This window comes from Neopsephotus bourkii, unplaced genomic scaffold (genome assembly GCF_033783945.1).
Source record: "Neopsephotus bourkii isolate Nb327-2 ecotype Australia unplaced genomic scaffold, CSIRO-AGI_Nbou_v1 NB_196, whole genome shotgun sequence".
Classification (NCBI taxonomy): domain Eukaryota; kingdom Metazoa; phylum Chordata; class Aves; order Psittaciformes; family Psittacidae; genus Neopsephotus; species Neopsephotus bourkii.
In genome coordinates this window covers 18,060,180-18,086,592 of record NW_026900709.1, presented here as the reverse complement: position 1 = coordinate 18,086,592, position 26,413 = coordinate 18,060,180, and the positions used below count along the sequence as shown (strand labels likewise).

General features: G+C 37.7%; 1 protein-coding gene across 6 annotated transcripts in view; it reads right to left on the bottom strand.

Moving 5' to 3' along the window:
* The window catches only part of KAT6B (lysine acetyltransferase 6B), a 123,498-nt gene that overhangs the window by 31,625 nt on the left and 65,460 nt on the right, over positions 1-26,413 (bottom strand). For 3 of the 6 annotated variants that reach the window (XM_061344228.1, XM_061344226.1, XM_061344227.1), the window contains exons 3-11: positions 20,540-20,648; positions 14,513-14,628; positions 14,265-14,346; positions 13,129-13,261; positions 10,202-11,133; positions 9,169-9,290; positions 7,567-7,682; positions 5,337-5,478; positions 2,130-2,291 (exon numbers count right to left, since the gene is read on the bottom strand). In XM_061344228.1, coding sequence (XP_061200212.1) covers positions 2,130-2,291; positions 5,337-5,478; positions 7,567-7,682; positions 9,169-9,290; positions 10,202-11,133; positions 13,129-13,261; positions 14,265-14,346; positions 14,513-14,628; positions 20,540-20,648 — 1,914 coding nt within the window. Of the gene's footprint in view, positions 1-2,129; positions 2,292-5,336; positions 5,479-7,566; positions 7,683-9,168; positions 9,291-10,201; positions 11,134-13,128; positions 13,262-14,264; positions 14,347-14,512; positions 14,629-20,539; positions 20,649-26,413 lie in introns of those variants that run through there. The other 3 variants (XM_061344229.1, XM_061344230.1, XM_061344232.1) reach the window with 3 other exon arrangements.

Sequence of the window (26,413 nt, the reverse complement as noted above, 5' to 3'; positions counted from 1 at the left end):
TTGTCTAAACAGCATAATGAAGTTTATGTGTTGTAAAGGAGGAGGATGGGAAGAAAAGTGAAATATTTTTACACTTCACTGACGATCCTGTCAAGGATATAGAAGTAGAAAATAGTATCCATACACATGGTGAAGTTGTATTTTCACAGCAACTGCTACAGTTCCTACTGGTTTCTGTCTTTATTTTGTCTCTCTGAATTAACATGGGGACAGGGTGAAGGGGAGAAAACCTATTCTCGTAAAACTAACACCTGAAGCATACTGACTCTTTCAGAGCTGAAGGCTTCTCTCATGGATCCAAATCCATGAAGAATGATGAGAAGCCAGAGCTCCTTCAGACAGAATGAAGTAAAGTAACATACAGCCAATGGAGGCAAATACTACACTGATTGTTTAAGACAACTGAAGGAAGAATCTAAACTAGGAAGCTATTCTAACAACAGTTAGAACTTCTAACAGTAAGGTTAGAGGATCTTTCAGATCTGCTGATGAAGAGCCTCAAAGTCTTGTTACCTTTGAAAGATTACACACACACCCCAGAAAAAGTCAGCTCCCTTAAAACTAGGGAGTTCTAAGGGAGACGAAATAAATAAAAAAACCAAAGACAGCGTAACTCATAACTAGCAGGAAGTTGTGGCAAACATATGCATAGTTTAAGACACCACCTATCACTTCAGCCTCCATACATAAGGTGACACCAGACCAGTGATGGCACTGACAGGATCACATGCCACTATGTTCATTTGCAAATATTTCTCCAGCTGCAACAGCAGATACCGAAGCTGTGTTTTCACGAGGTTTCTTAGTTTCTACAGTACGGTGAGTTATTTTTTTCTGTAGGGGCTTTCTTTAAGACTGCTACTAGTACAAAGTCTACAAATACACTGCCAGGATGCAATAATGGAAGCAAAGCCAGAGCATTCAGTGCATAATTTGAGATGAGGTGAGTTTGGGTTTCTCCCCCAACCCCTAAGTTTTGGAAGCTAAAACACTCATGATCATCAAATGTGACAGACTAGTCAGAAGCAACAGGGGTGAAGTGGACAAAGAAAATGCATCCTTACTTGAAAGAGCGATTCATCTTAACACCTGCAGTATCTTAAATAAATCTAGAAAATACTTGCCTGTATCAGAGTTGACATGTTTGTATTCCACAAGAACTTCTGACTGACATAAAAGACAATGCAAATTGTGCCTAAGCATCTCATAGTTACTTTAATCCCAGCAAGGTCTGCATCTCAGAAGGAACTCGTCAGTCCCCCAAGAGATCACTGTATAATAATCAGGTACTCTGATGAGATTTTTAAAATTCTTCAAAGTAGTATCTTAATACAAACCACTTCTTTAAGAAAGAAAATTATAGAGCTGCTAGAAGCTGGTGATACTAGGGGCAAGAAGTACTGAACTTCTAAGTAACTATCAATTCCACACGTTTCTTATGAACAAATTATGGGTAGCAATTGAAGCTTTTCCTGTTCCAGGTACAAGTACTCATACGTTAACATTATTTTTGATCATCTGTCAAGACAGTCCACATAGACACTGGTTTTGTCCATAACAGCTATCTATTGATTTAAAATTCAACCAGAACTAGTAGACACATCAACTCTAAAGGAGACATCCAACATAAAGTTAGGCAATGCATCCTTACGCCCAGCACAGTGACTAAATGCATTAGACCAGACTGTACATGATATGAACATAGCTGGCCATTTATGTCGAAGTAGGCAGCTAGAACTGATAGCAGTAAAACCATGACCACACATTAATGTTTCAAATACCTAGTCCTTTTAGATTTTAGACTTGGAATAGTATTGCAAAAATGGTAGAGGGAGGAAAAAGACAGCATTTTAAACAAACACCACATTCTGGGAACAAACAAAACCAAACAAAAAAAGCCCAAACCACAAACCTCTCCCAGCGCATGTGGCTGACTGCACATGCAATTTCTCAATTTGCATCAGTCTTTGACAGAAAAAAGTATGAGTGTAGTTGAGACAATGCACATTATCTTTGAGATTTATAGAGAGATCATGCTTCTGAATATTTTTTTCTTTGCTATTGGCACAAGTATTTAGCGGATTGGAAATGACAAATGTTTAAAACAACCGTATGGTTTTTTTTTTTACCTTGGAGAAATATCCAACTAAATGGCAGCCTTTCTCGTCATTTTTTGTAAGGACATAGAAGAGGAATGGCTCAACATCATAATACAAGGTTTTATGGTCCAGAAAGAGCTTAGCTAACAAACAAAGATTCTGACAATAAATTTTGCTCACATTTCCATCAACCTGGAAAGCAAGATAGATGCAGTTATTCCCAGTGTCACCAACATATTAGAACAACTTATTAATCAATCATAACATGAAAGGAAATGTAAAAAATATGGTCTTACAGAAACAAACAAACAAAAAACCCCCACAAAAAACACATTAAGGTTCAGAAAAGCCCCAGCTTCTTGTTGAATAAAATTCTCCTATTAGTACTAATTATTTTGCACTTGTAAATAACCTCTGAGCAGCCATATTTATTAACCAAAATAACATCACCTTTTTAATCGTTCAAGTTAGACTTACTTCTTTCACTTTATTCCTGGAATGAAAATGAGTATGACCAGCATACAACAAAAAAGTACTACTTCAAACTACATTAAACTGCAGTTTCCTAGAAGGCAGTGGCATACAACAACTAAAAACACCTACAAAACAATGACGTGTACTATGTTGAATCCTTAAAGTATAAGGCAAACAAATGAGTTGCCAATTATGAACCAATCACAGCAACAATTTAGATAAATTAGACAGGACAAAACTTCTATGCCAGAGTAAAATGCTATTGAGAGAAGTAAATTTTCAGGCCAAGAACTACAATTAGCCTAGGTATGTTACAAGTATAAAGAGTCAAGCTGTGACTCAGGTAACTACAGAAAAGCCAGACACAGATGCAGATTTCCTAGATCAGTTAGTTACTCCCTGAAAGGGAAGGCTGAGTCAAAGGCAAAAGCATTTTTGAAATAATCTTCTTAATGGAAAGGTTTGCTTGCACTGAACTTCTTTGATAAAGTCACTAACCATATTTCATTTGCAGTGACAGGCAATTTGCATGCTGAAAAAGAAGCTATATTCTGTTCTAATTCGGTTTTAATAAGAATCCTAGAGTTACAAATCTGAGTAAACCCCAATCTTCTGGATATATTTAGGGATTTCAAGGTGACTTGAATAGTACAGTTGCATTAAGTGGATTAAAGGAAAGGATGTAATGGACAGCTGCTACTCCTAAAGGCATCAGAATAAACTTGCATACAGGACTCAAGAACCTACCAAATACGTTTAGCTCTCATACAACTCACTCCATTGTCAAGATGCTTTTTATTCCTTTTCACAATTACTAGCAAATTAAATGCAAACATGAAGCACATAGAAATCATCGCTGAGTAAGCTGCAAGCCTGAAAACCCAAATTTAGTAAGCTCTCTTTTTTAGTAATAGCATTTTACAGAAATATTTAAAAAAAATAATCTTAAATTCCACGCAAACACAGCTTGCTCATCAGTTTTAAATGAAAGAGAAAAAACAAAACCAAAACCAAAACCACACATAAAACAAAAAGAGACTGCAAGTTCAAATGCAAACTTCTGTCACAAGTTTCTTGGCTATAGCATAGCAGTAAACTATGTCAAGATCTTCCCTCAAATACGTCAGTCATGCATTGAGCAGACGTACATGTCCTAAATGCCAAACGCATTTCTACTTCTCTCAAAAACAAGCATGAAGGAAACCACAAAGCCTTCATTCTGCCTAACACAAGATGGGACACAGAATTCCTGAAAATACCAGTGAGGAAGAGCATCAGCTGATGAGTAAGTTTCTACAGTTACCAGAGTAACAACTGATATTAACCTCCAAAATAAAAAAAGGCCCCACTTCATTTCAGGAGCCTTAACATACATGCTTACCGAAGCATGGGAAATAAAGGAATAAAAGCAGTGGAGAAAGGATTGAGACTGCTTTCACACACACTTTGCTTTCCATGTGCTTTTTGTGTCAATTCCCCACCTCCCCACGCCCTTTCTCAGAGATGTATTTTATTTTTTAGGAAGTTTTTATTTACGTCTTAGCAGTAACTAATGAAAATAAACTGGAAAGCAAGATTTGCCTATTATGTGCTGCACAGTTATTAACACCTAATAGAGAAAATGCAAGTTACTTTTGGATTGACTAAGGCAGTTTTGTTTCTTGACAGGAAAAGAGTTGTTTTACAATTTCAGTCTTTCACTGTCAGACCTATAATCTTTATGAAAACTGCCAAAGTCAGGAAGGAAGCAATCCTGATGCAGACAGCTATTTTGCTAATAGCACAAAAACGAACAACTGAACAGTATATTAAGATCTTGTTCTAAGTTAAGTAAAGGCTTCAGGACTGCATCTACCACTGTTCGAATAGGCAATGACCAAGCACAACAGACATATATACAGTAAGAAAACAAAAGTTTCAAGTAAATCTATGATACCTGCAATTACAAAGTTGTTATCAGTACACACACCTGAATACTGCTGTTTGAAAACCAGCCTCAAAAGAAATCCTACTAACCCCAGCAGTCTTTTCTGCTTATACACAAAAGTAACAGCTCTTGATAAACAGTAATGTGGAGGTTGATGCACAGCTTTAATAACTGCAGGTATGCAGCTTCACAAAGAATTCTGTTGTGCGTGAATCCTTAAAAACTTAAAGAGAAGTCATGTCCCAAGAGAGTAACTTAGATTATAGAAGAACACATTCACAGGCTCAACACTGGACTTCTCAAATTAAAGGCAATGTGTTCCGACCAGTCAGGCTGAATCTCTGTCACCCAACCAGGATGTTTCTGGGCAAGTTTCTCAAGCATCTAAAAGGAATGTAGATGCAGTAGCTGCACTTATCTTTCTAGAACAATACACAGAAAACTACTTTGCTTGCCTTTATACACAGGAAGCAAGATTAATTTCTCTCTATACCCAAGACACCCAAACAGCCAGAAATCAATGGGTGCCAAGAGGTACTTCTACTGAGAAGGGAAAGGCAATTGAGACTTTCCACAGCAGTCCCCATCTAAGATGCATGCTATACAAATATCCTCAGAGACTGCCTAATGCATGAAATACTAGTAAAGAAATTAAGAACAGTGTAAGGACATGGCAGGGAGGAACAGGGGAAGATGGACTTATTTTTGAGGTGTAAGATGAATCTTCCAAGGAGTATCTCAGTATGTTACAGGTTGCACGAGTTCACTAGTTCTATTGATCTGTAATGTCTTTAAGCTACAAACCTGCAGAAAAGTGGGATTTCTGATATACCTACCTCAAATACTGAAAGGTCATTTCTTCTGTAGATTTCATTGGCTGGTGGATGGAACCAGCCACATTTCTCTGAGTGCCTCAGCAAAATATTTTTACTTTTCATGTATTTAAGACAGAATTCACACAGGTAAAGCTTTGGTAATCTGTACAAAAATTAGAAAGATATTTTATATAAAAAACATTAAATTCTGTAAATAAAAAGGCTACCACAAAGTTAGAGTCCCTCCCCTGCTTAAATACAAGGTACCATGAGCAAATACTGCTTCCATTTAAATAAATATCACAGTAAGGTGAATGACTGAACATATATGCATCAGCCATAAGAAAAGGAAGACAAGATTCAATCACAGTGAACTTAGTATTATAGAGTCGGACTGCAATCAGCTGTTTTGTGGTCCAGCCTCTACTAGATCCCAGGTACTTTCCCCTTTCCATATTCCACCTAAACTTTTGCTGTGGTTTTCATCAAAGCAGGCACACTGGAGTCATACCTCGAATTTCACCCTTCTCCTTCCAGTGAAGACAAAAGAGGCACACAGCAGAACACAGGCAATCTCCTTCCCTTTAATTTTCCTTATTTTGTATGTGGGGAAGGCTAGGAGATTATTTTTCTTTCCACTGTCTTCTGAACACTTAGGTAGGATAGCAGGCTGTACTAGGATTGTAACCCCCTCACCCCCACCTAAACTATCACTTCACTTGAACACAGAAGCCCAACCAAAAAGTTGGGAAGCATTTTGCTTGTATCCAACGTATCTCCACAACACATGCAGCATAGGTGATTGTAATCCTCCAGGAAGGATTTAGTTCAGACTACTCAGAACATAGTGCCCTGCGGAAGACAATGCTGACAGGTGTCCTACATATCAGAAATTGCTCCTTTCAGTGAATTTTATGGCTTTTTACCTTCATTTTAAAATTACTGAGGCAGTGGCAGACTGCTGCAAAATTAATTAGCCGACAAAGTTTTAGAGCAGAGGACAATCTTCATCTGCTCTGAATCTGCTGGCACATCCTGGGCTCACGGAGGGATCACAGCCCTTGTTACACTACTTCCATATTCTAAGAAAGTTTATCAGCAACATAAAAAGTAATTTGAACTGTTTGTTGCATGATATAATCCACTGAAAAGAACCACAGTACCTCCACAACTGCCCCTTACTAATGATAACTATCATTATGCCTCTCTCAGATTAATTTACTTGATGGAGCAGGTAACTTTCTTTTTTCATAATATGTTATAAAGTGAATGAGAGAAAACATCAACACTATAAAAGCAGTCATAACAAAAGGAAATAGAAATGCTTTATACACTTTTTTTTGACCCTTGATTTTTATTATTACCACTTCATAAAGTGTCTCTGATTCCCACCACACACAGATGGCAATATCTAGGAATGAGAGGGGTGAAGAGAAAAGGCAGTTTACAATAACAATATGCAAAGGCATTCTGGAACAGACCACATAGCTTGGTTGCTTGCTAGTAGTAAAGCTTGATAATCATATAGTTCTGAAAATGTCCCATGTGTGCCACAGATCCAGTGGATTCATAGAACATTTGTTTTCAGCACATGCAAAAAAAAAATCAGCAAAAAATCTGCTGAGCACACACACTAGTCCACGCTCTCTGCCTGACTCCAAGGTGCTCCCTGGCAAAGAAGGCTAGAAACAAGATGCTCTTGCCACAACTTGCTCACTTTAGCTTTATTTATCTTACATGTTCATATTTCTCCCTAATCCCTAGAAAAAAAAGAGGTTAATGAATTCTGGATGACAAACAATTAATTTCTCTAAATGGCCAGAAATTAGAAACGCTTGGTTGCAACAGTTTAAAAACACCAAACATGCAAAAAAACCCACCGAAAACCCACAAAAAAAAAAAAACAACAGATAACCCCCAAAAAACCATCTCCCCACAAAAAACCCAAAACAAACCAACAAAACACCTCAAGCAGAATGAACAAATAAAGCAAATCCTCCCCAAAAACCCAAACACATATGCCAATACACACTGCAAGACTGTACGGATTCAGGACTAGGAAAATCAGTCTTTTAATGCATCTTTAGAACTAGTTATAAAAGACAAATCCTTGTTCTCACAATTAGAAAAAAGTGTATTTACTTTTCATAGTTGCATACTATAAACACTTACAAAAGAGTATGAAAATAAATTGCAATTATCACATTAGTAAAAACTCCAACAACATATGGCAATCTTGACAACTTGGTACCTTGCATATTCCTGTGGGTAAGGTGAAGAGTACCAGGTCTGGATCTCGTATTTTCCGAACTCAATCACTGAAGGGTATCGCCCACCTGTTTCACCAGTGGTTTTACACCCAATTTTCTGTCAGGTGTAATACAAAAAAAACATTAGTCACAGAAGAAGTAAAAGGAAAGTTAGCTTTACATCAATTTCACCCAGTGAAGGTGTGAGAAACCTGAAGTATTCAAATCAGTTGCTTAAGTTCTTCCACGCTGGACAGAGGACAGAGCTAGCAAACAGCCAAATATAAACAGTCAAAATGTCTTTCAAGGTGCAACAAAACTAAACATGAAGTTAAGAGAGCAGTGCTTACAAGTGCATACAAATAGATGGTGCATGACCCAGCCACAAAAGAGGCATAACTGCTTCAGTTTTTCTCTCCTGCACCATCTAGTGCTAGGACTTCTCTACAGTTCTGGTTCAAATTCAAAGCTGTCCTTTTGTCCAAACAATGAATCGCAGAATCCACGAGACCTTTAAGATCATGAAGTCCAACCTTTACCCCAGGACTGTGAAGTGAGGGAGAAGGCATCAGCAGAACCCTTTCTAGAGTCCTTGGAATTTACTTTTAACAGCAGTATATTAATGCATGCTAATCTCAGCTATCATACTGAAGTTGAGCTGATCAGAAGACAACTACTAGACTCTAAAGGGCTGGAGAAATACAAAAAAAAGGAAGAAGGCGGGCGGTAAAAGCAATTTCACCATTAATTCTACAAGTCTCGCCACTTAACATTTTGGTCTGAGTATGCTGGTTAAAACACTCTGAATTAAGACTATAAAAAGGTCATTTCCTTGACCCATAGCAGATAATGTCAGTTCTTGTACACTAAACCTGAAAAAACATTGACTTCCATTACTGAAAACAGTGCAAGACAGACTCATTTATGACACAATTTTTAAAAAAGCAGCCGTTGTAATATTACATGCACCTCCTCTCTAACCTCGGTTCTCAAACACACTCCTAGAGAAAAAACAAAACAAGAAAACCTCCAAACCAAAACTCAGTCTCCACCAGCTGGTATGAACAGTTTCAATCAGATTTAGTTCAAATATTTTCACTGGAAAAAAAGTCTATCTTATTTAAATTCAAAGTGCATTAAAATCATTTTGTAAAATGAACTTAAGAACTCACTAAACCCAGTTTCCTACCAAACAGTATTTGCTGGGACAGATGTAGCTTCTCACAGCGACTGCTTTATCCGTAGAGGAAGATCAGCAGGAACACTCTTACCGACCAACATCCTCTCAGGGCTGACCAGGATGTCAGCTACGCTTAATCTCCATGCTTAATCAGTGGTAGCCCTGTGTCCAAAATGCTCAAGTTTATCTTTTGAAATCTATCCTAAGTGTCACTTATCATCTGACCCATTCCAGTGTGATGTTTTGTCTCCTATCCAAGAGAATGTAACTGTATATACAGTGTCTCCCAAATTAAATTCACAGCAAGCATGACATATTAATTCAGAAGGAATATATTAAAAATCAAGATAAATCAGACATATGAAGGTGAACTAAACTTTTATTTGCAGAAATAAATGTGTTTTATATACTACACGATTCTTACCTCCAGGGACAGTTCTCGAGCCTGCTTAAATACTTCCAAATCCTCCTGTGTAACAGTGTCCTTGCTTCCCACCAGAAACACATCCGTATTTTCTTGTTTGATGCTTAGTTTGATTTCAGTATCTGTTATTTAAAACCAGCAAAAAGTTTATTCACAGATATGAAGGTTACACATGCCTTATCAAAGCGATACTCCTAAAAAGAATTGTAGCAACTATGGCTGTTATGACTCCCCACTTAAAACTAAATTTGGGATTACTAAGTAACACAAATGAAACCTTCCCCCCTTCTTGTTTTGTAGTTTGCTGTTGCCTGAGCTATTTCTGGTAGTTGACTGTCTGTCTGTATCAGCCTTTACAGTCCAGTTCTACTAAATTAGTTTTGAACCTCATAAAATGGAGTACATTCTATCACTAGAACTATGCCACCTAATGGACTCCAGTATATTCTACCAGGTAAAAATAAGAGAAAAAACGTTGTCCTTTAAATTTGGAAACCAATGCTATGCTAAGTCTACATTCAGTATTTCTTTTTCTTAAATAAAAGTAATTAAAAAAGGTAGTTCACAGCATTATAGATCAAGTGTTGTGGAGACTGTAGTAGGATGGAATTGTTCATGAAAAAGCAATGGAGCAGAGGGAAATGAATTGAAATGCCCACCATTATAAGCACTGACAACACACAGTCATGATGACAGCACTACTGTCAAAGAAAAGGCAGGGGAAGAACATGTAAGTAGCATGAAAAGTGGCCACTCATGCGGTACTACATAGCCATAAGCAACATTATGAAGGCACTTGGGGCTCCTAGTGTCACTACAGATGCAAAAAATAATAAGAAGGTGGTGTGGTATTAGTCAGAAAAAAAAAAAATGTTCTGGAGATTTAGTCAGCATTAGATAAAGGTCAAAGTTTTGTTGCTTTTGTATGAAAGTGAAATAAGAACAAGAGAAATAGCTAAGACCTATGTGACAATATCAGATTTTTGGTTTTGGACGGGACGCAGGTTTGGTTGGCGCTTTGACCTTTGCTTACCATCATCCTGATCAGGTTTAATCCTTCCGTCTGCCAAGCTCCCCTTCCCTGGTGAGGGGGTCCCCATCTGAGGGCTCACTTTATACTTTAATCTGCCTAGAATCCTGTGTTTTTTAAGGAAAGTTGTTCTCTTGAGGTGAGCAACTGCTTTAAAAGCATGCCCTCTAGACACAGCCCATCTAGAGGTACAAGCACGAGAAACAAACCTACTCCTAACCTCTTTCTTTCCATAGAAACGGCTACTAGATTTTGGTGTGGAAGATAACTCTGGTTTATGACGAAAATGCTTGGGTGGTGCATAGCTTGGGTGTCCCTTTTTTCGAGACTGTGCCTGAGTGGCATAGATATGAGAGAGTCCATCAAAGAGTCCCTTTAGCTGACTGTTATTAGGAAGGCTACTAAAGGAAGGTATGCTTGACTGACTGGAAGAACTTTGGGGAGAGTTAGAAGAAGTGGAAGTGCTGGATTTTTGCAAACTGGGGCTCTGACCAGAGATGGGGTTTGGGGGTAGAAGTGAAGAAGGTGGAGGTTTTAGCTTTTGTGTGGTACCTGTCGCCAACACAAGAGAAGTGCATGACTGTTTCTGAGAGACCTTTTTCCTTGGACGATAGTGCTTTGAAAAGTCTATTATTTCACCTCGTGATCTGCGACCATCAGGTGATGGTGTAAAGAACTTAGTAAGGCCATCAATGAGCCCTTTGGTTTTCTTGTTAACTTTAAGTGTAGAGGCAGATATGTAGGTGGAGGTGGTGGTGATTTTGGTGGTGGCACCAGGCCGAGTGGGGTCTGTAACAGGCAATCTGCTGCTTGAATCCTTCACAGATGCAGCATGACCAGATGAAGGTGTGGTACAGACTTTAGTCTTTTGACCCCTACCAGGTGACCCCCTTCCTGTGAATGCATTCATGGATCCTTCATCACTGGTTACAGACCTATGCAAAAAAATTTGGAAAATAAAAATCAGCATTAACTACTGCCAAATAGTACTACAGTTTACACAAGTTATTTATGCCACTGTACTTAAAAAACTACAAAGAAATTTAAAGACATATTCACTTTCGAAATACATTTCACACTGTGACATAATATCTGACTGGTTTTCCCCTTTTTCTTTTTGTCATCGCCCCTCCCCCTTTCATTTTAAAAGGTAGTTCCCAGTACATTTAAGTAGAAGCAGCTGGGATAGCAGGATCTCCCAAGCATGCAGCCTTCCCATCTGACAACAGCAAAAGACATGGCAAAAGTGTGCTTATTTGGAGAAAAACTTTAATGCATTGTGTCTGAGCACAAGAACTGTTCCATCACTGTAGAATTTATTGTACACACAAAGGAAATGCACATGTTCAATGCTAATAGATTACTGATGTCAAAACACTTCAGACTGTATTTGCTTAAACTGTAGGGAAAGTCTATTAATCCTATAAAGCAATACAGTCATTTTTCAAGAAACTTATTTTTTTCCCCACACTTTCGTTGGATTATATATGTCAAAACTAGTAGTAAAAATTACCACTGAAGACCTAAAAGCAAAATGAGGTTATTTATGAAAAGCATTGCAACAAAACCAAAGATATAAACTCTGTTTTCTTTAGAAACTGTAACAATAGCAAAACCAAAAATAGCAAAGGAAAGGAAAGAGCAGAACTGTAAGACCAAGTGGTATTTGCAGAAAAGTCATAAGCCAATCAGGCCTAACATGGGAAGGAATAGCAATGAATGTTATTTAAATGCTAGGAAGAAAAAGAGCATGCTGAAAACCAGCATTTCTGACAGAAGTAGTACAGCTTTAGCTGTTGCTAATGACTGAAGAGAGGAACAACACTGAAGAATACACTGAAGAGTAGTATATTGTAAGTATATAGAAACAGAACATTTAAAAATGTTTGCAAGTAAAAGAAATAGCTATCAGGAGGCAGGATCAAATTGCAAATCCAAACAAAGCTATATAGTTGCATCAAATGCCTCCATTCCCTTTTCCATCCTGCTCTTTGAAGTTAGCTTGTTTACTTTGCAGCAGAAAGTTTTCTTCCACAGATTTTGCCTTCTTAATTGAGATGCTGAAGTAATTAATTCCAACAGGTTAGTTCTAATTAAGAGACCGAACAGCCTGGGGCTACCATCTGGTTTACCAAACTCCAAGGTCCCACCAGTTTAGGAACTAGCCCCTTTTCCACTCACACATCCTTAAATTTGGTTAGCTTCTAAGAGGCAACAAAACCAAAAGCTAAGACAAATGTCTTTCGAATCCTTTGGTGCCGTAAACTTACATCCACCACAAGACCTATTCTCACTACTACATGTAGTAATCACCATCACTGCCAGAGGCCAACATGCACCTGGTTTTAGTTAAACCTACACAATAATTTGCCTGTGAAAGGCTTTCTACAGATGGTCAACAGGCAAAAAAAATTATTCCAGTACTACTGGACAGATTTTCTTTGTACTACAGAAAAAGAATAAAGTGGCGTTAGCTAACCTTCCTGTATTTCATGTGACCACACACTTTCATGTATGACATTATCATCTTCTGAATCACACCATCTCTTTCAAACAGGATTCAATGAGGAAGAGCCTCTTCTCTTATCCAATCTCCTAATCACTATTTTTCCAAAACAAGATCACTTGTTACACATATTAGATGCTGAAGTAATAGGAATTTGCCCTCAGTATTGCAAGTATTTATGCTACAAAGAACCCCCCAAGTACTACTCTAATATGCTCATGTGGTTCATGTGCTGCAAAGAAAATAAAACCTCTCTAAAGATATTCATAAACATTATCCAATGCTGAGAGAACTTGTGCATCCTTTAGCATATTTATTTAAAACGCTGTAGCTCAGAATTAAAAAAAAATAAAAAAAAAAACCAAAACCAAACCAACAACAACAACAAAAAAAAAAAAAAAAGAAAAAAAGAAGAGAAACCTACAACATTCGTTGCTTTAGTTTATTTTTCGGTCGTCCAATAGGTTTTGCATATCGTCGCCTTATTTGCGCAGCCTTCTCATGAAGTAGTTTTCTCCCTTTCTTCTTTGGTCTACAGACCTGGCAAATCCACATCCCTACATAAAGAAAAAAAAAAGTTTAATAGTACACAGTTTATGTAACCTGTTCTGCAGGTGCATACCAAGATACATGCCAAGTATACAAGGTCAAGAAATTATCTTATGAATAGGACATAGGGAAGAGGAAGTGGACACAGAAAAGTGATCCACTTCTACCTGTATTTTGAAGTATTTTGAAAGCAAAGCGCTCATGGGAAAGGGAAAAGAGGTGGCAACAAGGATAATAGAAAATGCTGTGAGCAAATGGGTTCTCAGAATAATTTCTGTTCTAGCTTGTCCCTCTTTACACTACCTAGAGCTGTCTTCAGACACAACACAGGGTAAAAATGAGTGTTACAAAGCAATCTAGACTAAAGTGTGCTAAAGAAAAGACCTGATGACAACTAGGTATGTTTGTTTTAAAATACAACAACTTGAATTTGACATCCTTTTTATATTAGATGACCGTGTCTGAAGACTTATTTATTACAGATAAGGCTGGGGACTTGGAGGGAGGGACAGAGAAACTGGAAAAAGTCTTTAACGTAACTTTAAGATTAAATATAGAAAGCCATAAAGATATGAGAGCAGAAGTGAGGTGCTATATATCAGAAAACTAGAGATTAGAGAACCTGAAGACAGAAGTGTTTTGTTTGGTTGGCTTTAAAAATTACTCTTACAAAAAGCATGAAGAAGCAGGCTCTTTCAGCTGCTCTAAGGATTTCTTTATCCGTGTCTATACTTCAAACACTTTAACTCTGTAAAACTCCACCTTTAATAGATTGGCAAACAACTCAATATACAGTAAATTCACCTGGTCAATGACCACAGACCTTCATTATTTTCTTAAGGAGAAAAAAAAAAAATCTCAAGAAAAAATAAAATTGGTTTTGACATGACTGAAATCCTACTATTTATCAATGGGGGAAAAAAAAAAAGCACTGTCAAGAGCTTTTGGTCACTTAATATGAGAAAAGACTGTGAATGAAAGTATTTTCATTGAAAGGATTATTATTATCACCTTTTGGCATTCGGGAAAGTGGTGGGTCACAGCACTCCATGTGGAACCCTCTATCACAGGAGTCGCAAAAAAGCATGTTATCCTGAAGGGAGGTGGGGGGGAGGGAGGGGAAGGAAGAGGAAGAGGAAAACAAGACTTAATACAGCATTGCTTGAAGTTGTACATCAGTGAATTGTATTTGCACATGCTAAGTACAGAGTTATGGTAAACAAAGGAAAGCCAAACAACAGACCAACAGTCTAACTTACTGCATTTTTGCCTTGGATCCTACATGCACTGCACGTCTTGCATTCAATACACTGCCATCTTAAGGCCTTCACATTTGATGTTAACTCAGGACAGAATTTCAAACATGATGGATGTCCTAAAGAAAACGAAAATATTTAAAGCTTGAGATTTAAGATTGGGAAGACAAATTTTTAAGTTCAATAGAATGTAGCAAATACCACCAGCACCAGCTGTTTTCAGAACTTTGCAACACATTATTTAACTCATCTGCTTCATAAAGGGATGCAGACTAACTGCCATAAAACTCATTATGAAGAGAAGTAGGAAGTTTATTACTACTGCAACTGACACCTGTGAATGGTCTACACAAGCACCTGGAATTAAATTTATATTTTCACTAGGTTATTTCCATAGTATATTAAATTACCACTGGTTCTGAAAAAGTATTTTTACAAACCTGACCCCACTCCCTCTTCACAGCAGTGCAACACAAACAGATAAAATCTTAAAACTATATTATTTATCTAAACTTAACAGTCTGTATTTTTCATTCCAACTTATTACTTAATTATTTACAAAACAATTTCAGAGCAGTAGGAAAAAAAAAAATGAAGCAGGCAATTGGCACAAAGTTTACTGCAGAGGAAGAGTGCAAATGGGGCAGGGTTGGGGAAATGAGGGAACCTGAACTACCACCTCCCACGAAACTACTATTCCCTGGTGTTACCATCCTCTTCGTGGTAGCCTAGAAGGCCTACATGGCTTTTCCAATTCATACAAGATACCAGAAAAATGAACACATACAGTACTTTAGGCAATACTGGCAGTGATATGCCAAATTCAGAGTATGCCCTTAATCCAGAAAATGTAAAAGCACTGCTAAATACGAAGGGACAAGCCTTCCCAGCACTTTTTGCTGGTATTATATTCAAGATCATCAACCCACAAGTTGTGAGACAGAAGAACCTGTGATGCCAATCTGCACTTAAGATGGTTGCAGTGATGTGACTTGCACTGCTTACTTCTCACTGTCAGTCAAGATATGTGCTTTCTTCCAGGTAACGGTCTAGTCACAGTCATCCAGGCTTTCTCCACCTTCTGTTTCTCAGTCCAAGACTGAGGTAAATCACCACAACAAGAATGCAAGCTAATCCGTGAGCATTTGCTATTTCTGCCTTCTAAGAGCCTGAGTCATGAATTGCAAAGATGACTGATGAAATGTAAAAGCCACTTCAGCAAGAGCAAATTTCAGATTTTACTTCCTTTACTGTAGGTAGCCAAGGCTTAATCCCCTTTATGTTAAACTTTAAAAAAAAACCATTTCAATTGTTTAAATATAGCATATTCTCAAAATAAAATGCAGGAATATAGCCTGTTCATAAAGAATAATCAATAATAAAGTCAAAGAGTAGCTTCAAAACCAACTATATTAAAAAAGCATTGCCATTTGACTCTTAGCATACAGTTTTAGATTACTGAATTTCTGTGGTTAAACTTGAGTATATACTTGAAGCGATTATTTCCTGAAACCGCACAGTTGAGTTCAATGCTACACTGTCCCCTTCAATAAAGCTTAAAAAGTACTTAATTAAAAAAAAAATCTGCTAAGAAATAAGAAAAAAGGTCCCAGAGCAGCTGATATTAATAATCCATATCAGAGGAAGACTTATTTCATCTACCATGACTTAACAACTGTATTAACACATTAAAGTGTAATCATAAACCAATTACCTCCATCTAAATACATTTAATTCCAGTCATCTACCCTGCAAAAGTTATTTCCTTCAAGGAGCAATTAAATTCTGGTTTAAATTGTTGATTTTACCTTTGCCTTAAATAAATAACTTGAGAAGTATAAACATAAGAAACATCCATTCTCACAGCCTGGTAACTATGTACAGATTAGGTGTAACAGGGTTACTTAGTTTCTCTGTTATCTACCAATGTAACATTTCTCGTTCAAGCAGTACCACAGCTTTATACATTTGTTAATACCCTTAACAGTCAGATTTTACTATTGGACAAAAAATTCAAGGAAAAAAACCCCAAACCAATAAAAAGCCAACCTACCCCAAAACCACACTGGCATTAAGTATGAAGATTATGCCTGCAATTGCAGGTCCTTGAGCAACAAATAACCAGAGGCTGGAAGACTGCAAATGGGAATCATCACTATGCATATACCATGTTCTTTTACTGTCTTTCCTAGGTACGCACTAGCAGAGACAGCACGGAAATTTTCAGAGTTCAAAATATCCTGTAAGAGCTGACAGTACTCACACTCTTGGAGACAAACTGACATAGTGCAAACACAACAATAACAGGTAGAGGTAATAAACCCCAGACATGAAGTGGTAATCAACACAGGTTTCACTTTTAAAAGGGCCCCTTTTAAACTAATTTTGTAGTTTAACAGATTTCTATTAGAATTGACAGGTTGTTGTCTTTCAGTCAGTTAAATGAAGTCAGTGTGACTTTCAGTGATTTTATAGCTAGTTTCTTTAAATTCAAGAGTTGAAGAGGCAAAGCATGTTTCTGGGCTTCAAAATTCACAGTATTTCAGCTCTAACTATTTAAACTGAAAATAGAGATCATACCATCTTCTCCCTATCCAGAAGCTGATACATCTGCCCAGGGGTTTTCAACACCTGATCAATCTCTAGTTTGAAGTGTTTCAGACGGTAAGTTCTCCTGGTTCAATCATTTGACTCTCCATTAAATCTCAGAAGCATCAGTATTTTAATGTAGTATGCATGTTTAACAGATTACTGGAAATTAAGACCTTTGAAAGCCAGCAATTTTCACTAGGAATACATATAGGCTTACTTTAAGATAAAGCTATTAAAATTTAAACAATTTAAAATTAGTTATTAACCATCCCAGTTAGAAAAGGTTAACATTTGTGATACATTGATGTGGCAGAAATAGTTGAGATCAAGAAATTAAGACAAAGTATCTCACTCCTTATGACTTCGAGACAACTCCTTCAACCTGCTTACTTTTGTTTCCTCATAGCAAATTTGGTCCTTGTTTATTCCTCAAAGGACTTGACAACACAACTAGTCTTTTAAAAGAATAAGCAATGTATCAGGGGCAACAGTTTTATCAATGCTAAATCAGATATACTAGTGTCTCCAGTCATTTTTAACTTTGATACACATGTTGGGAACTAATGTACAAGATAATTCACTAAAAAACACTTTGTGTCTGATAACATTTTAGTTACAAAGAATTATTACTTAGGCTGACTTTAAGAAGAGAGAATCAGTGCACCTATCTCATGCAGATAGTAAATTTTTCCATCTGAAGGTTTCTTTGCAGTTCATTTTTATGCAACTAACCAACCTCCTCCCATAGACATCAGTAATTAAGACCATTTCCATACCCCTTATTCCTAAAGCATATCCTTTGCAAAGCAATCTCTGCAGACCTTTCGAGATATTTTCTGTCCCTGTTTCTCTTGATGTGAATTTGATGCTTATGTCTTCTGCTCCCCAGCTTCACCTCCCCATCTTTGGCTGGTAAACCCTCGTGCCTTCTCAGCCTAACATACAACTCGAGGACAGTACCCACAGGTACAGGTACTTTCAGTCATTTCCCTCCCCCCCTTTAAAAAATATTTATTATAGTTCCCCAATAACTCCTCTTTCTAAAATTTCAACTTGTTACTCATTTAGAAAATGCCCTGTGCTAAGTGACAGAGGAGTGCATTTCATTTCCACTGCCCAAATACGTTATCCTTCCAAACACCATAAAATAAGACTGGTATCAATGCAATGTGAAGATAACTAGGTACTCTCTGCTTTTAGAATGCAGAAATATTACCTGAAAATACACGAGCAACTGACACAGAAACATAAACGAAAGCAGATATGCCAATAGTGGGCACTGCAATTTACTCTCTGATCAGCTGTACAATTTGCTTGCTGTGCACAACATGCAATCATTTTGTTTGCTAGACAGCAAGACCAGCTTTGACATACACTACAGTATGCAAAATTACAAATGCAATTACAAAAAACCTCCACTTGAGTGAAGTTTTGCTATTTATAAAGTGCACTGAGATTGGTTTTTGCTTTGGTTAGGCATCAGTAGCTAAAGTTTAACCATTCAGCAACCTGATTGGCAATCTCAACATTTCATTCTTTGTATCTAATACATCTGAGGAACTAATTAAAGAGAGTTTAGTCTTTATGAAGCAGAGAGAATGTATCAGTTTTAATTCAAGCAGAAGGTGATCCATGAAAGTCAAGACTTCAAGTTTTAAAGCATCTTAGACCTACTGGGGGATTATTACACAACAGAATAGTAGCTGATATTGAAGCTCACCTGATTAATGTAAACTCTGCATACCAGAGTCTAAACAAGCTCAAATCCTATTAAATTTCCAAATATTAACATACAGATTTAAAAATACAAGAAACCTGCAAAACATTAAAGACAGTTTAAAATCTATGGGGCTTGGTTTTGTGTACTGGGGTGAAAAAGCCACTTCCACACTTCACTGTTTAATAATTTGCTCAAATGCACTATAAAAAAAAACACACTGGCTAAAATACAAAGGATTTATCTGGGGTGACAGATTCAAACAAAAGCATATGCTGATTAAATGAAAACACATTTTTGATCCACATTGTTTTGCTTTCATTCAAGCACTTACGTAGCTATCACAGTACCCAAGACAGACTATCTTCAACTACATGGAAAGACACTGAAACAATACTTTCACTTCCAGCTTTCTCAAAAGCAGTGCTGGCTTATGCAGACCCTACTGCCTCTCTACTCATTTCCCTCCTGAGCGCTTCCCTCTTTCTAGTATAGAAGTTGGCATGACTCTCATGAGCTGCACTGGGGACCTGATCAAACTTCTTGTCTTTCAACTACTTTTCTTTCTCAGTCCATTTTATACGCTACCAGGTACCAACACAAAGGGGTAGCACCAAACAGTTGGATGGTGCAGCCTGTGGCTTTAAACAGCACTACTATTTTGTCTTTAAGCTAGGATGGACTACATTGCAAAGCTTCAGCAGAAGTACTTTCCCAATGCAGCTGTAAGCTTATGGGAGCAAAAGGTTTCTTACTGGCACAGCTAAACAAAAGCAGTCCACTAAACTAACTGTTCTGGCCAAGTAACTCTTCTTCCAGCATAAAGCTATTTTCCACAGGGGATTTTTTCAGAATAGTTAAACCGATCAGAGGATTTTCACATCCAGAACTCTACAGCTGCACCAGGAAAAGCTTTATGGCATAGGGCTACTGAAGAGATTTGTCTAAGTTGCTTAGCCAAATCCCTCTGTGAATCAGGAATAACTTCAGCCAAGAATGTATTTGGTATCATCCAAGCGCAAGCACTGCACAAAGCAACAGTGTGCTACAGTATTTCATTTTCAATATTAACCTAGTTGATCACTTTAAGGGAAGCACCTTCAGTCATAACAGTCATGGAGAGTCTGCAAAAGCTGCTGCAACACACATGAGAGAGGTACATAGGACTGGTAAAGACTCTACATTGTGTCTGACAAGTAACAGGTGCCTAAGAGCTTCATTATGCTATTTGAAATATTATTCAAATTCCCACTTAAGTAACAGATGAACTTTATATAGAAAAAAAAACAACCAAAAAACAAACAAAACCAAAACCAAACAAAAAAAAAGAACACCAACCAAAAGAACTAGATACACAAGATACAGAACAGCAAAGACTGCTACACATCTTTACTATAAGGATTATTCCTCAGCTTCCAAAATGCTGCAAACCTGTGCAAGCCAAATTCCTGATAATCGTTTGATGTCACAGTGCAAACCTCAGTTTTCAGACAAACACAGATCCCAAACAATAACAGAATTCCTGAATTTTACAAGTGTGCTTCCCTTACTGATTTACTCAGGCTTATACTTGTGGCCTAAAGATGAATTCACACCTCTCACTTGCAGTTTTCCAGCTATATCCGAAGAGAGGATGACATTCAGAAGTTCAAAATATTTTTATACCTGAAAAACAGATTTTAACATAAGCATTTATAGTATTTTAAGTTCAGTCAACTTACCACTGCTGCCACAGTCTGCACAAGACAAGAGCTCCTCTGGTTTTTTTTCACGATTTGATTCTTTCGTTCCCAAGCAAAAGCTACATATGGGGATGGGATCAGCACGTGGCTAGATTTAAAAATAAGACACAGTTAGCCAGCAAACAAGCAAACAAACAAAAAAACCAAACAAAACACCCCAAAACAAAAAAATAACACCCTAAAACAACACCACCCCTCAAAAATTCCCAAGCACCACACATTCCCCACCTCCCTAAAAAAAATCTCAAATGTAAGACTTGATTACTTTTCCATTAAATACAACTCACACCTCCCACTGAAACCATCATTTTAGGGTAAAAGTACTGGATTCAACATTTACCCATTCCAGACTGGTGAGTGCCATCAGCTATGATATACAACTGGAATAAAAAAACCCCACACAAACCTTTCAGTGTTTGTCAGCAATACAAGGAACTCAGAGAAAGACAAGAATTAATATGTATTTACTTCCTTATATTCCTAATCTGCTATGTGACAAACTATCAGAGATTAAATAACCCAAAGCAGCTTCTGCACTAATTTTAGAGTTTTAATGGAACTGCTTACCTGCATCATCCCAAATATCCACGTACTAATGCCTACATAGAAGTATTTGTAGGCAGATCTGTAACAAATAAAGCTATTTCAAGTGGGATACTGAAATAATAGAGTATGTTCACAGACTGGCTTCTACCAGCTAGCATCACAATTCGTAAGTTACGACAGGATTTTTTGCAAATTCATAGTTTCCAGATTTAGCTTAAAAAATGCTATTAGCTCTATGTATCAAAGTAACTGTTGTTTTCACCTTGTCTACATTTCCACTCTATGCCACAATACTTTGAAAGTTACCAATCTTCACTTGACCTACAAATCTGTATTCCATTACAGTTCCGGGAAGTGGAGAATGTTTGATTTTAAGGGTATTCTTGAGAAGGTATCAGCTCCATGTAGATATGCTCTTATTATTTCAACACAACATAATACAGAAATATTGAAATTAGGTTTATATTATTGAGCTTTAGGATTATGTTAAATCAAGCAACAGATCACCCAAAATACTGACACAAGGAAGGTAAACCTGACCTACCCATCAAGGAGGGGCACAAACAGTATCACTGAATCCAATCAGATTGGGAAAGACCTTTAATATCATCAAGCCAAACCGTTACCCCAAGACTGTCAAATGCACCACTAAACCATGTCACTAAAGGCCTCATCTACACAGTTTGTGAACACTTCAGGGACAGCGATTCCACCACTTCCCTGCAAAGGTTCTTTCCCATTGAGCAGCTTTTCAGTCTATCTTCCGCAAGCCTGGAGCGTTGCATGGAGTGGTTGTGGCCCAAGTTCGCTTTGCCTTGTTGAACCTCATACAATTGCTTGCAGCCTGTCTCTCCAGCCTAAATCCCTCTGCAGACCCTTCCTACCCTCCAGCAGATCAACACTCCCACCCAACTTGGTGTCATTTGCAAGTTTACTGAGGGTGCACTTGATATACAACATACCCTTACCCTAGCCTACAACCAGCTCCATACAAACGTACTCTGAGACACAGTGCTTTTCCTGAAAGCTTAGTCCTCAGAACATCTGTTCATTGTTCATCCCTAAGCAATCCAATTATCGGAATATTGACATACCCCAAAGAATATACATAAAAGATGTCCAGAGCCAAAGACTTTTCATAAGTATGGAGATGTCTGTTCTCTTCCATAAACTACAAAAGGGAACTGCAATATTACCTTCTTATATCTAATAGGAACAATATCATCTGCAGTCCTTAGTCTTACTAAAACCTCCATTATGGATTATATAGATATCTGAAATACTGGGTAACAATATCGCCTCGATAAAAGTAACTGAAGTTACAAAACTGGCAGACTTCCAATTTAGTCCTGATTTAAAAAAAAATAGGTAATTGATACTCTTTGTCAGTTTTGGCAGGACAGCATTAAATGAGATCAGTAATTCTACAGGTGGAAATGATATACCAATTACTTGCAAATTTTTTACTTGCAAGTTAAAAACAACATATACAATAAAATTAGTTAGCTACTATTCTTGCCAGTAAGATACAATTCAACAGATCTGTCTCATCACTATAAACAGACTTGTATTTGGAACAGAATGGTATTAACAAAAAACCTGACTACACTAATAATAATCAGCAGAAAAATGGTCCAAACACAACTGTTCACTTGCAGCATCTTGAGGACATTTCTAAACTGCTACTTAAAGTTTAATATAGACAATCTTAAAAGAAAGATTATTCTTTTAGTGGAATGCAGTAAAAATCTCCTCTTGGCAACTATGCTATTCTCCTTCCCTTTGATAGAACAGAGTGTTAGGCATTTCAGAAAGGCTTGCTCTGATAAATAATTTACAAGACACCACGTATCATTCAAATCCAGGTCCACAATCTCTTTTATCTGAGTTTTTTTTCCTTGCTCTAGAAAAAGACACAACCATTAGCCAACATTCATTTACTTTTCTATTTCACATACACCTTTTGGGTTTGTTTTTGTTTTTTGTTTGGTTTTGTTTTGTTTTAACCGAAGGTAAAATAAAGGACAAAGGTTGCTGGCAGTTCAAAGCTACAGAGACTGATGTTCCCAAACCAAATCTAATAACGGAGAGCTTGCAAATCCTATCACTTCACACACAAGTTTTACAGAAACTTACTGGCTCCAGGATTTTGAAGCCATTTATATTAATAACTGTATTACCAGGCCTGATCTCTGAGCTACTGAAAGGTAAGAAAACACACATTCTTGTCAGCACAGTAAACAAAACTGTTTTTTTCATATTGCTTTAGGTTGCACAGTCAAAGCAAAACTATATTCATATACTGTGCAGAGCCTTGGACAACCTCGTCTTAGTGTGAGGCACCCCTGCCCAAGACAGGGGGTTTGGAACTAGATGATCTTAAGGTCTTTTCCAATCTTTCTATGATTCTATGGTATTGTTAGTATTGTTTCCAGCTCACAACTGTCTCAATTAATATAAACTACGTGGGCTTTGGGTTGGGGTTTTTGGGTTGGTATAGTTTTTTGACTCTGTCAGAATATAAATCAAACAGAATTGCATCTCCTACCTTTATCTTTTTTCCTAATCACTAGTCTCTCTTCTAAAAATACAGCAGTTGACTACCATTATCTTCTGAAAAACAATGATTAGCCACCAGGGAGGTTAATTCTCTTACAGGAACTAGTATGGCCAGTTATTCTACACTGCTGTATTTTATACCAGATGAACCAGTAGTATTTGTCTTGTTATTCAACCTCAGTTTAAAAGGAACTTTTATCTAATATTTAAGAACCACATTAATAATTGTGTTACAAAAACTTTATGGACTCTGGTCTGCCACTGAAGATAAGTCTAAACAATCCTTATCCAGTAACGTACTATTATTTCTTCAACAGAGCTAATAAACCAAGAAGAATTTTTCATTCCTTTTATTACGGGAACAAGATAAATTACAACTTTGATAAGTGTTTATTTTTGTAGGTCACTAGAAATTGTACACCCAAATTTAATAGGCTGCCTTATTCAAATAACTTTATTTCCAACTGCACTAAGCAGATTTGCAAGAATTTTTTCAGAAAGTGTTCAGAAACTGAAGCCTCACTAAAAAGCAGTCAAGCAATAGGATTTTTTTAGCTTTTAATTTTAAAACCCATATATACTACAGAGCAATAACAGACCATCAACTCAGCACCTGTAAACAGGTTATTTTACTCTTCTATTAGAAATTGAACAATACTTATTTAAGCATCAGACATCCAACTGTCAGTCAATTCTTTAAAGCAGCATACATCCAACCACTGCAGTCCATCTGTCCTCTGAATAGCATTAAAAACAAGTATCAAATCCTGATATTTTACTGTCAATAGTAATTTTGGCTCAGAAACACCTGTGATGCGCACACTGTAATCACTTGTTAAAATTTACATTCGTCATTTCCTACGATAAGTAGGAAAGAAGGGATTATATTGCAAAATACAGTATATAAGTTTCTCAAGTATATACAAGTTTTAAACAGATTGCATAACTTTATACTGACAAATCCATTATTAGAGTTTGGTAGGAGATACCTATTTAATCCTGCTACTCGTACAATATTAACTGTCCTGGGTTCAGCAGTAGCAGTCATTTTTTTCTCCTTCTTAGTAGCTGGTGCAGTGCTGTGTTTTTGACTTTCGGCCTGGGAAAAGTGCTGATAACACCGATGTTTTGGTCTGACCAAGGACTTTTTGAGTCTCATGCACTGCCAGGGAGGAGGGGAAGCCAGGAGGAAGTGGAGACAAGACACCTGACCCAAACTGACCAAAGAAGTATTCCATACCACAGCACATCATGCCCAGGGATGTAACGGGGAGTTACCTGGAAGGACACTCACTGCTTGGTCGGGCTCATTTTGGTGGGTGGTACCGTATTCTCTTCCCTTGTTATTTCTCTTATTATTATTACTGGTGGTAGCGGTAGTGATTTGTGCTGTAACTTAGTTACTGGACTGTTCTTATCTCAACCCATGGGAGTCACATTCTTTCGATTCTCCTCCCCATCCTTCCAGGAGCAGAGGAGGCGGGGGGGGGAGTAGAAACTGTGTGGCTGACTTGCCAACAGAGCTTAAACCATGACAGTTCTTTTTGGTGTCCAACGTGGTGCACGAGGGGTTGAAATAACAACAGATCTGACCAGAGTGTGTCTAATCATATTTGTGATAAGCATTCATTGTTTTGGATTAATAGTCACTCATCACAATGCTGATTTATTGGCTCTCAAAGTTGTTTCTCTTGATCTCACAGTTTCAGTATATCATAAATTACTTACAGTCTGTGTTTGCTGTGTTAGTGTTTTTCAAGTGTGGGGCTTGGGCTAAAGGCTCTTATCTCATTGTACTTTATGGTAATGACTTGTAATACAATAGAATCATTGATCATGAAACTGATCTGGCTCATGTTCCCAATGTGGTCACCACCTTTATACTTTCGGAGTTGTATAATAGAAGTGCTTAGCAATTACACATCTTTTTTCTCCTTCTCAGGTGGTCAACCTGTGAAGGAGACATTCTCTTATCCTCCCAGCACCCACCCCCAGACCATTTACAGCACCATTTCAGAGTTTTGAAGTTTCTGAATGGCTCTTTAACACTACTGAGACCTCTTTGCTGATTGTGATGGGGATCACCATGTTGGCACGCATACAGAGTGTGTTTTCCTCACGACCATTTTGTTTGATTTCAAGAGTTAAGCAGAGTCAGGTTTGGCTCTTGTCTGGGGTTAAACAATGATATAGGAGGACCAAGAGATTTTCCTCGAGGCTGGACAGCCATGAGTGGCAGGGTGTGGGGGATAGTATGGGCAAGTATCTAGGTCAGTGGGCCCCTCCACTACTTTGGAATTTCACCACCAAACAACTGCAAAATCCGGAAAAATTAGTGAAACACTTAAATGAGGTGTGTGGTCATTCTGGCCATACCAGAGAAGGACAAATCATGGCAACGTGCTGGGGCTTGGCCTGTGCTTACAGGGCCTTGTTCAACACTACCCAGCACCTTCAAAAGGAAAAAAATGTCCATGGATCTGAGGGCAAAGCAACAGTCAGCGCAGACACTTCAGCTCCAAGCACAGCAGCTACACCACCCCCAGCACCAAGTACAGTCACTACTCAAACTTTGGCTGCAGCAGATAGCGCAGCTACCCCAGCAGCAAGTACAGCAGCTACTCAAACTTCGACGGCAACAGACAGCACGGCTACTCCAGCTCCAAGCACAGCAGTTACATCACCCCCAGCAACAAGTACAGTCGCTACTCAAACCACAGTGATAATCACTGCAGCTAAACCAAAGGA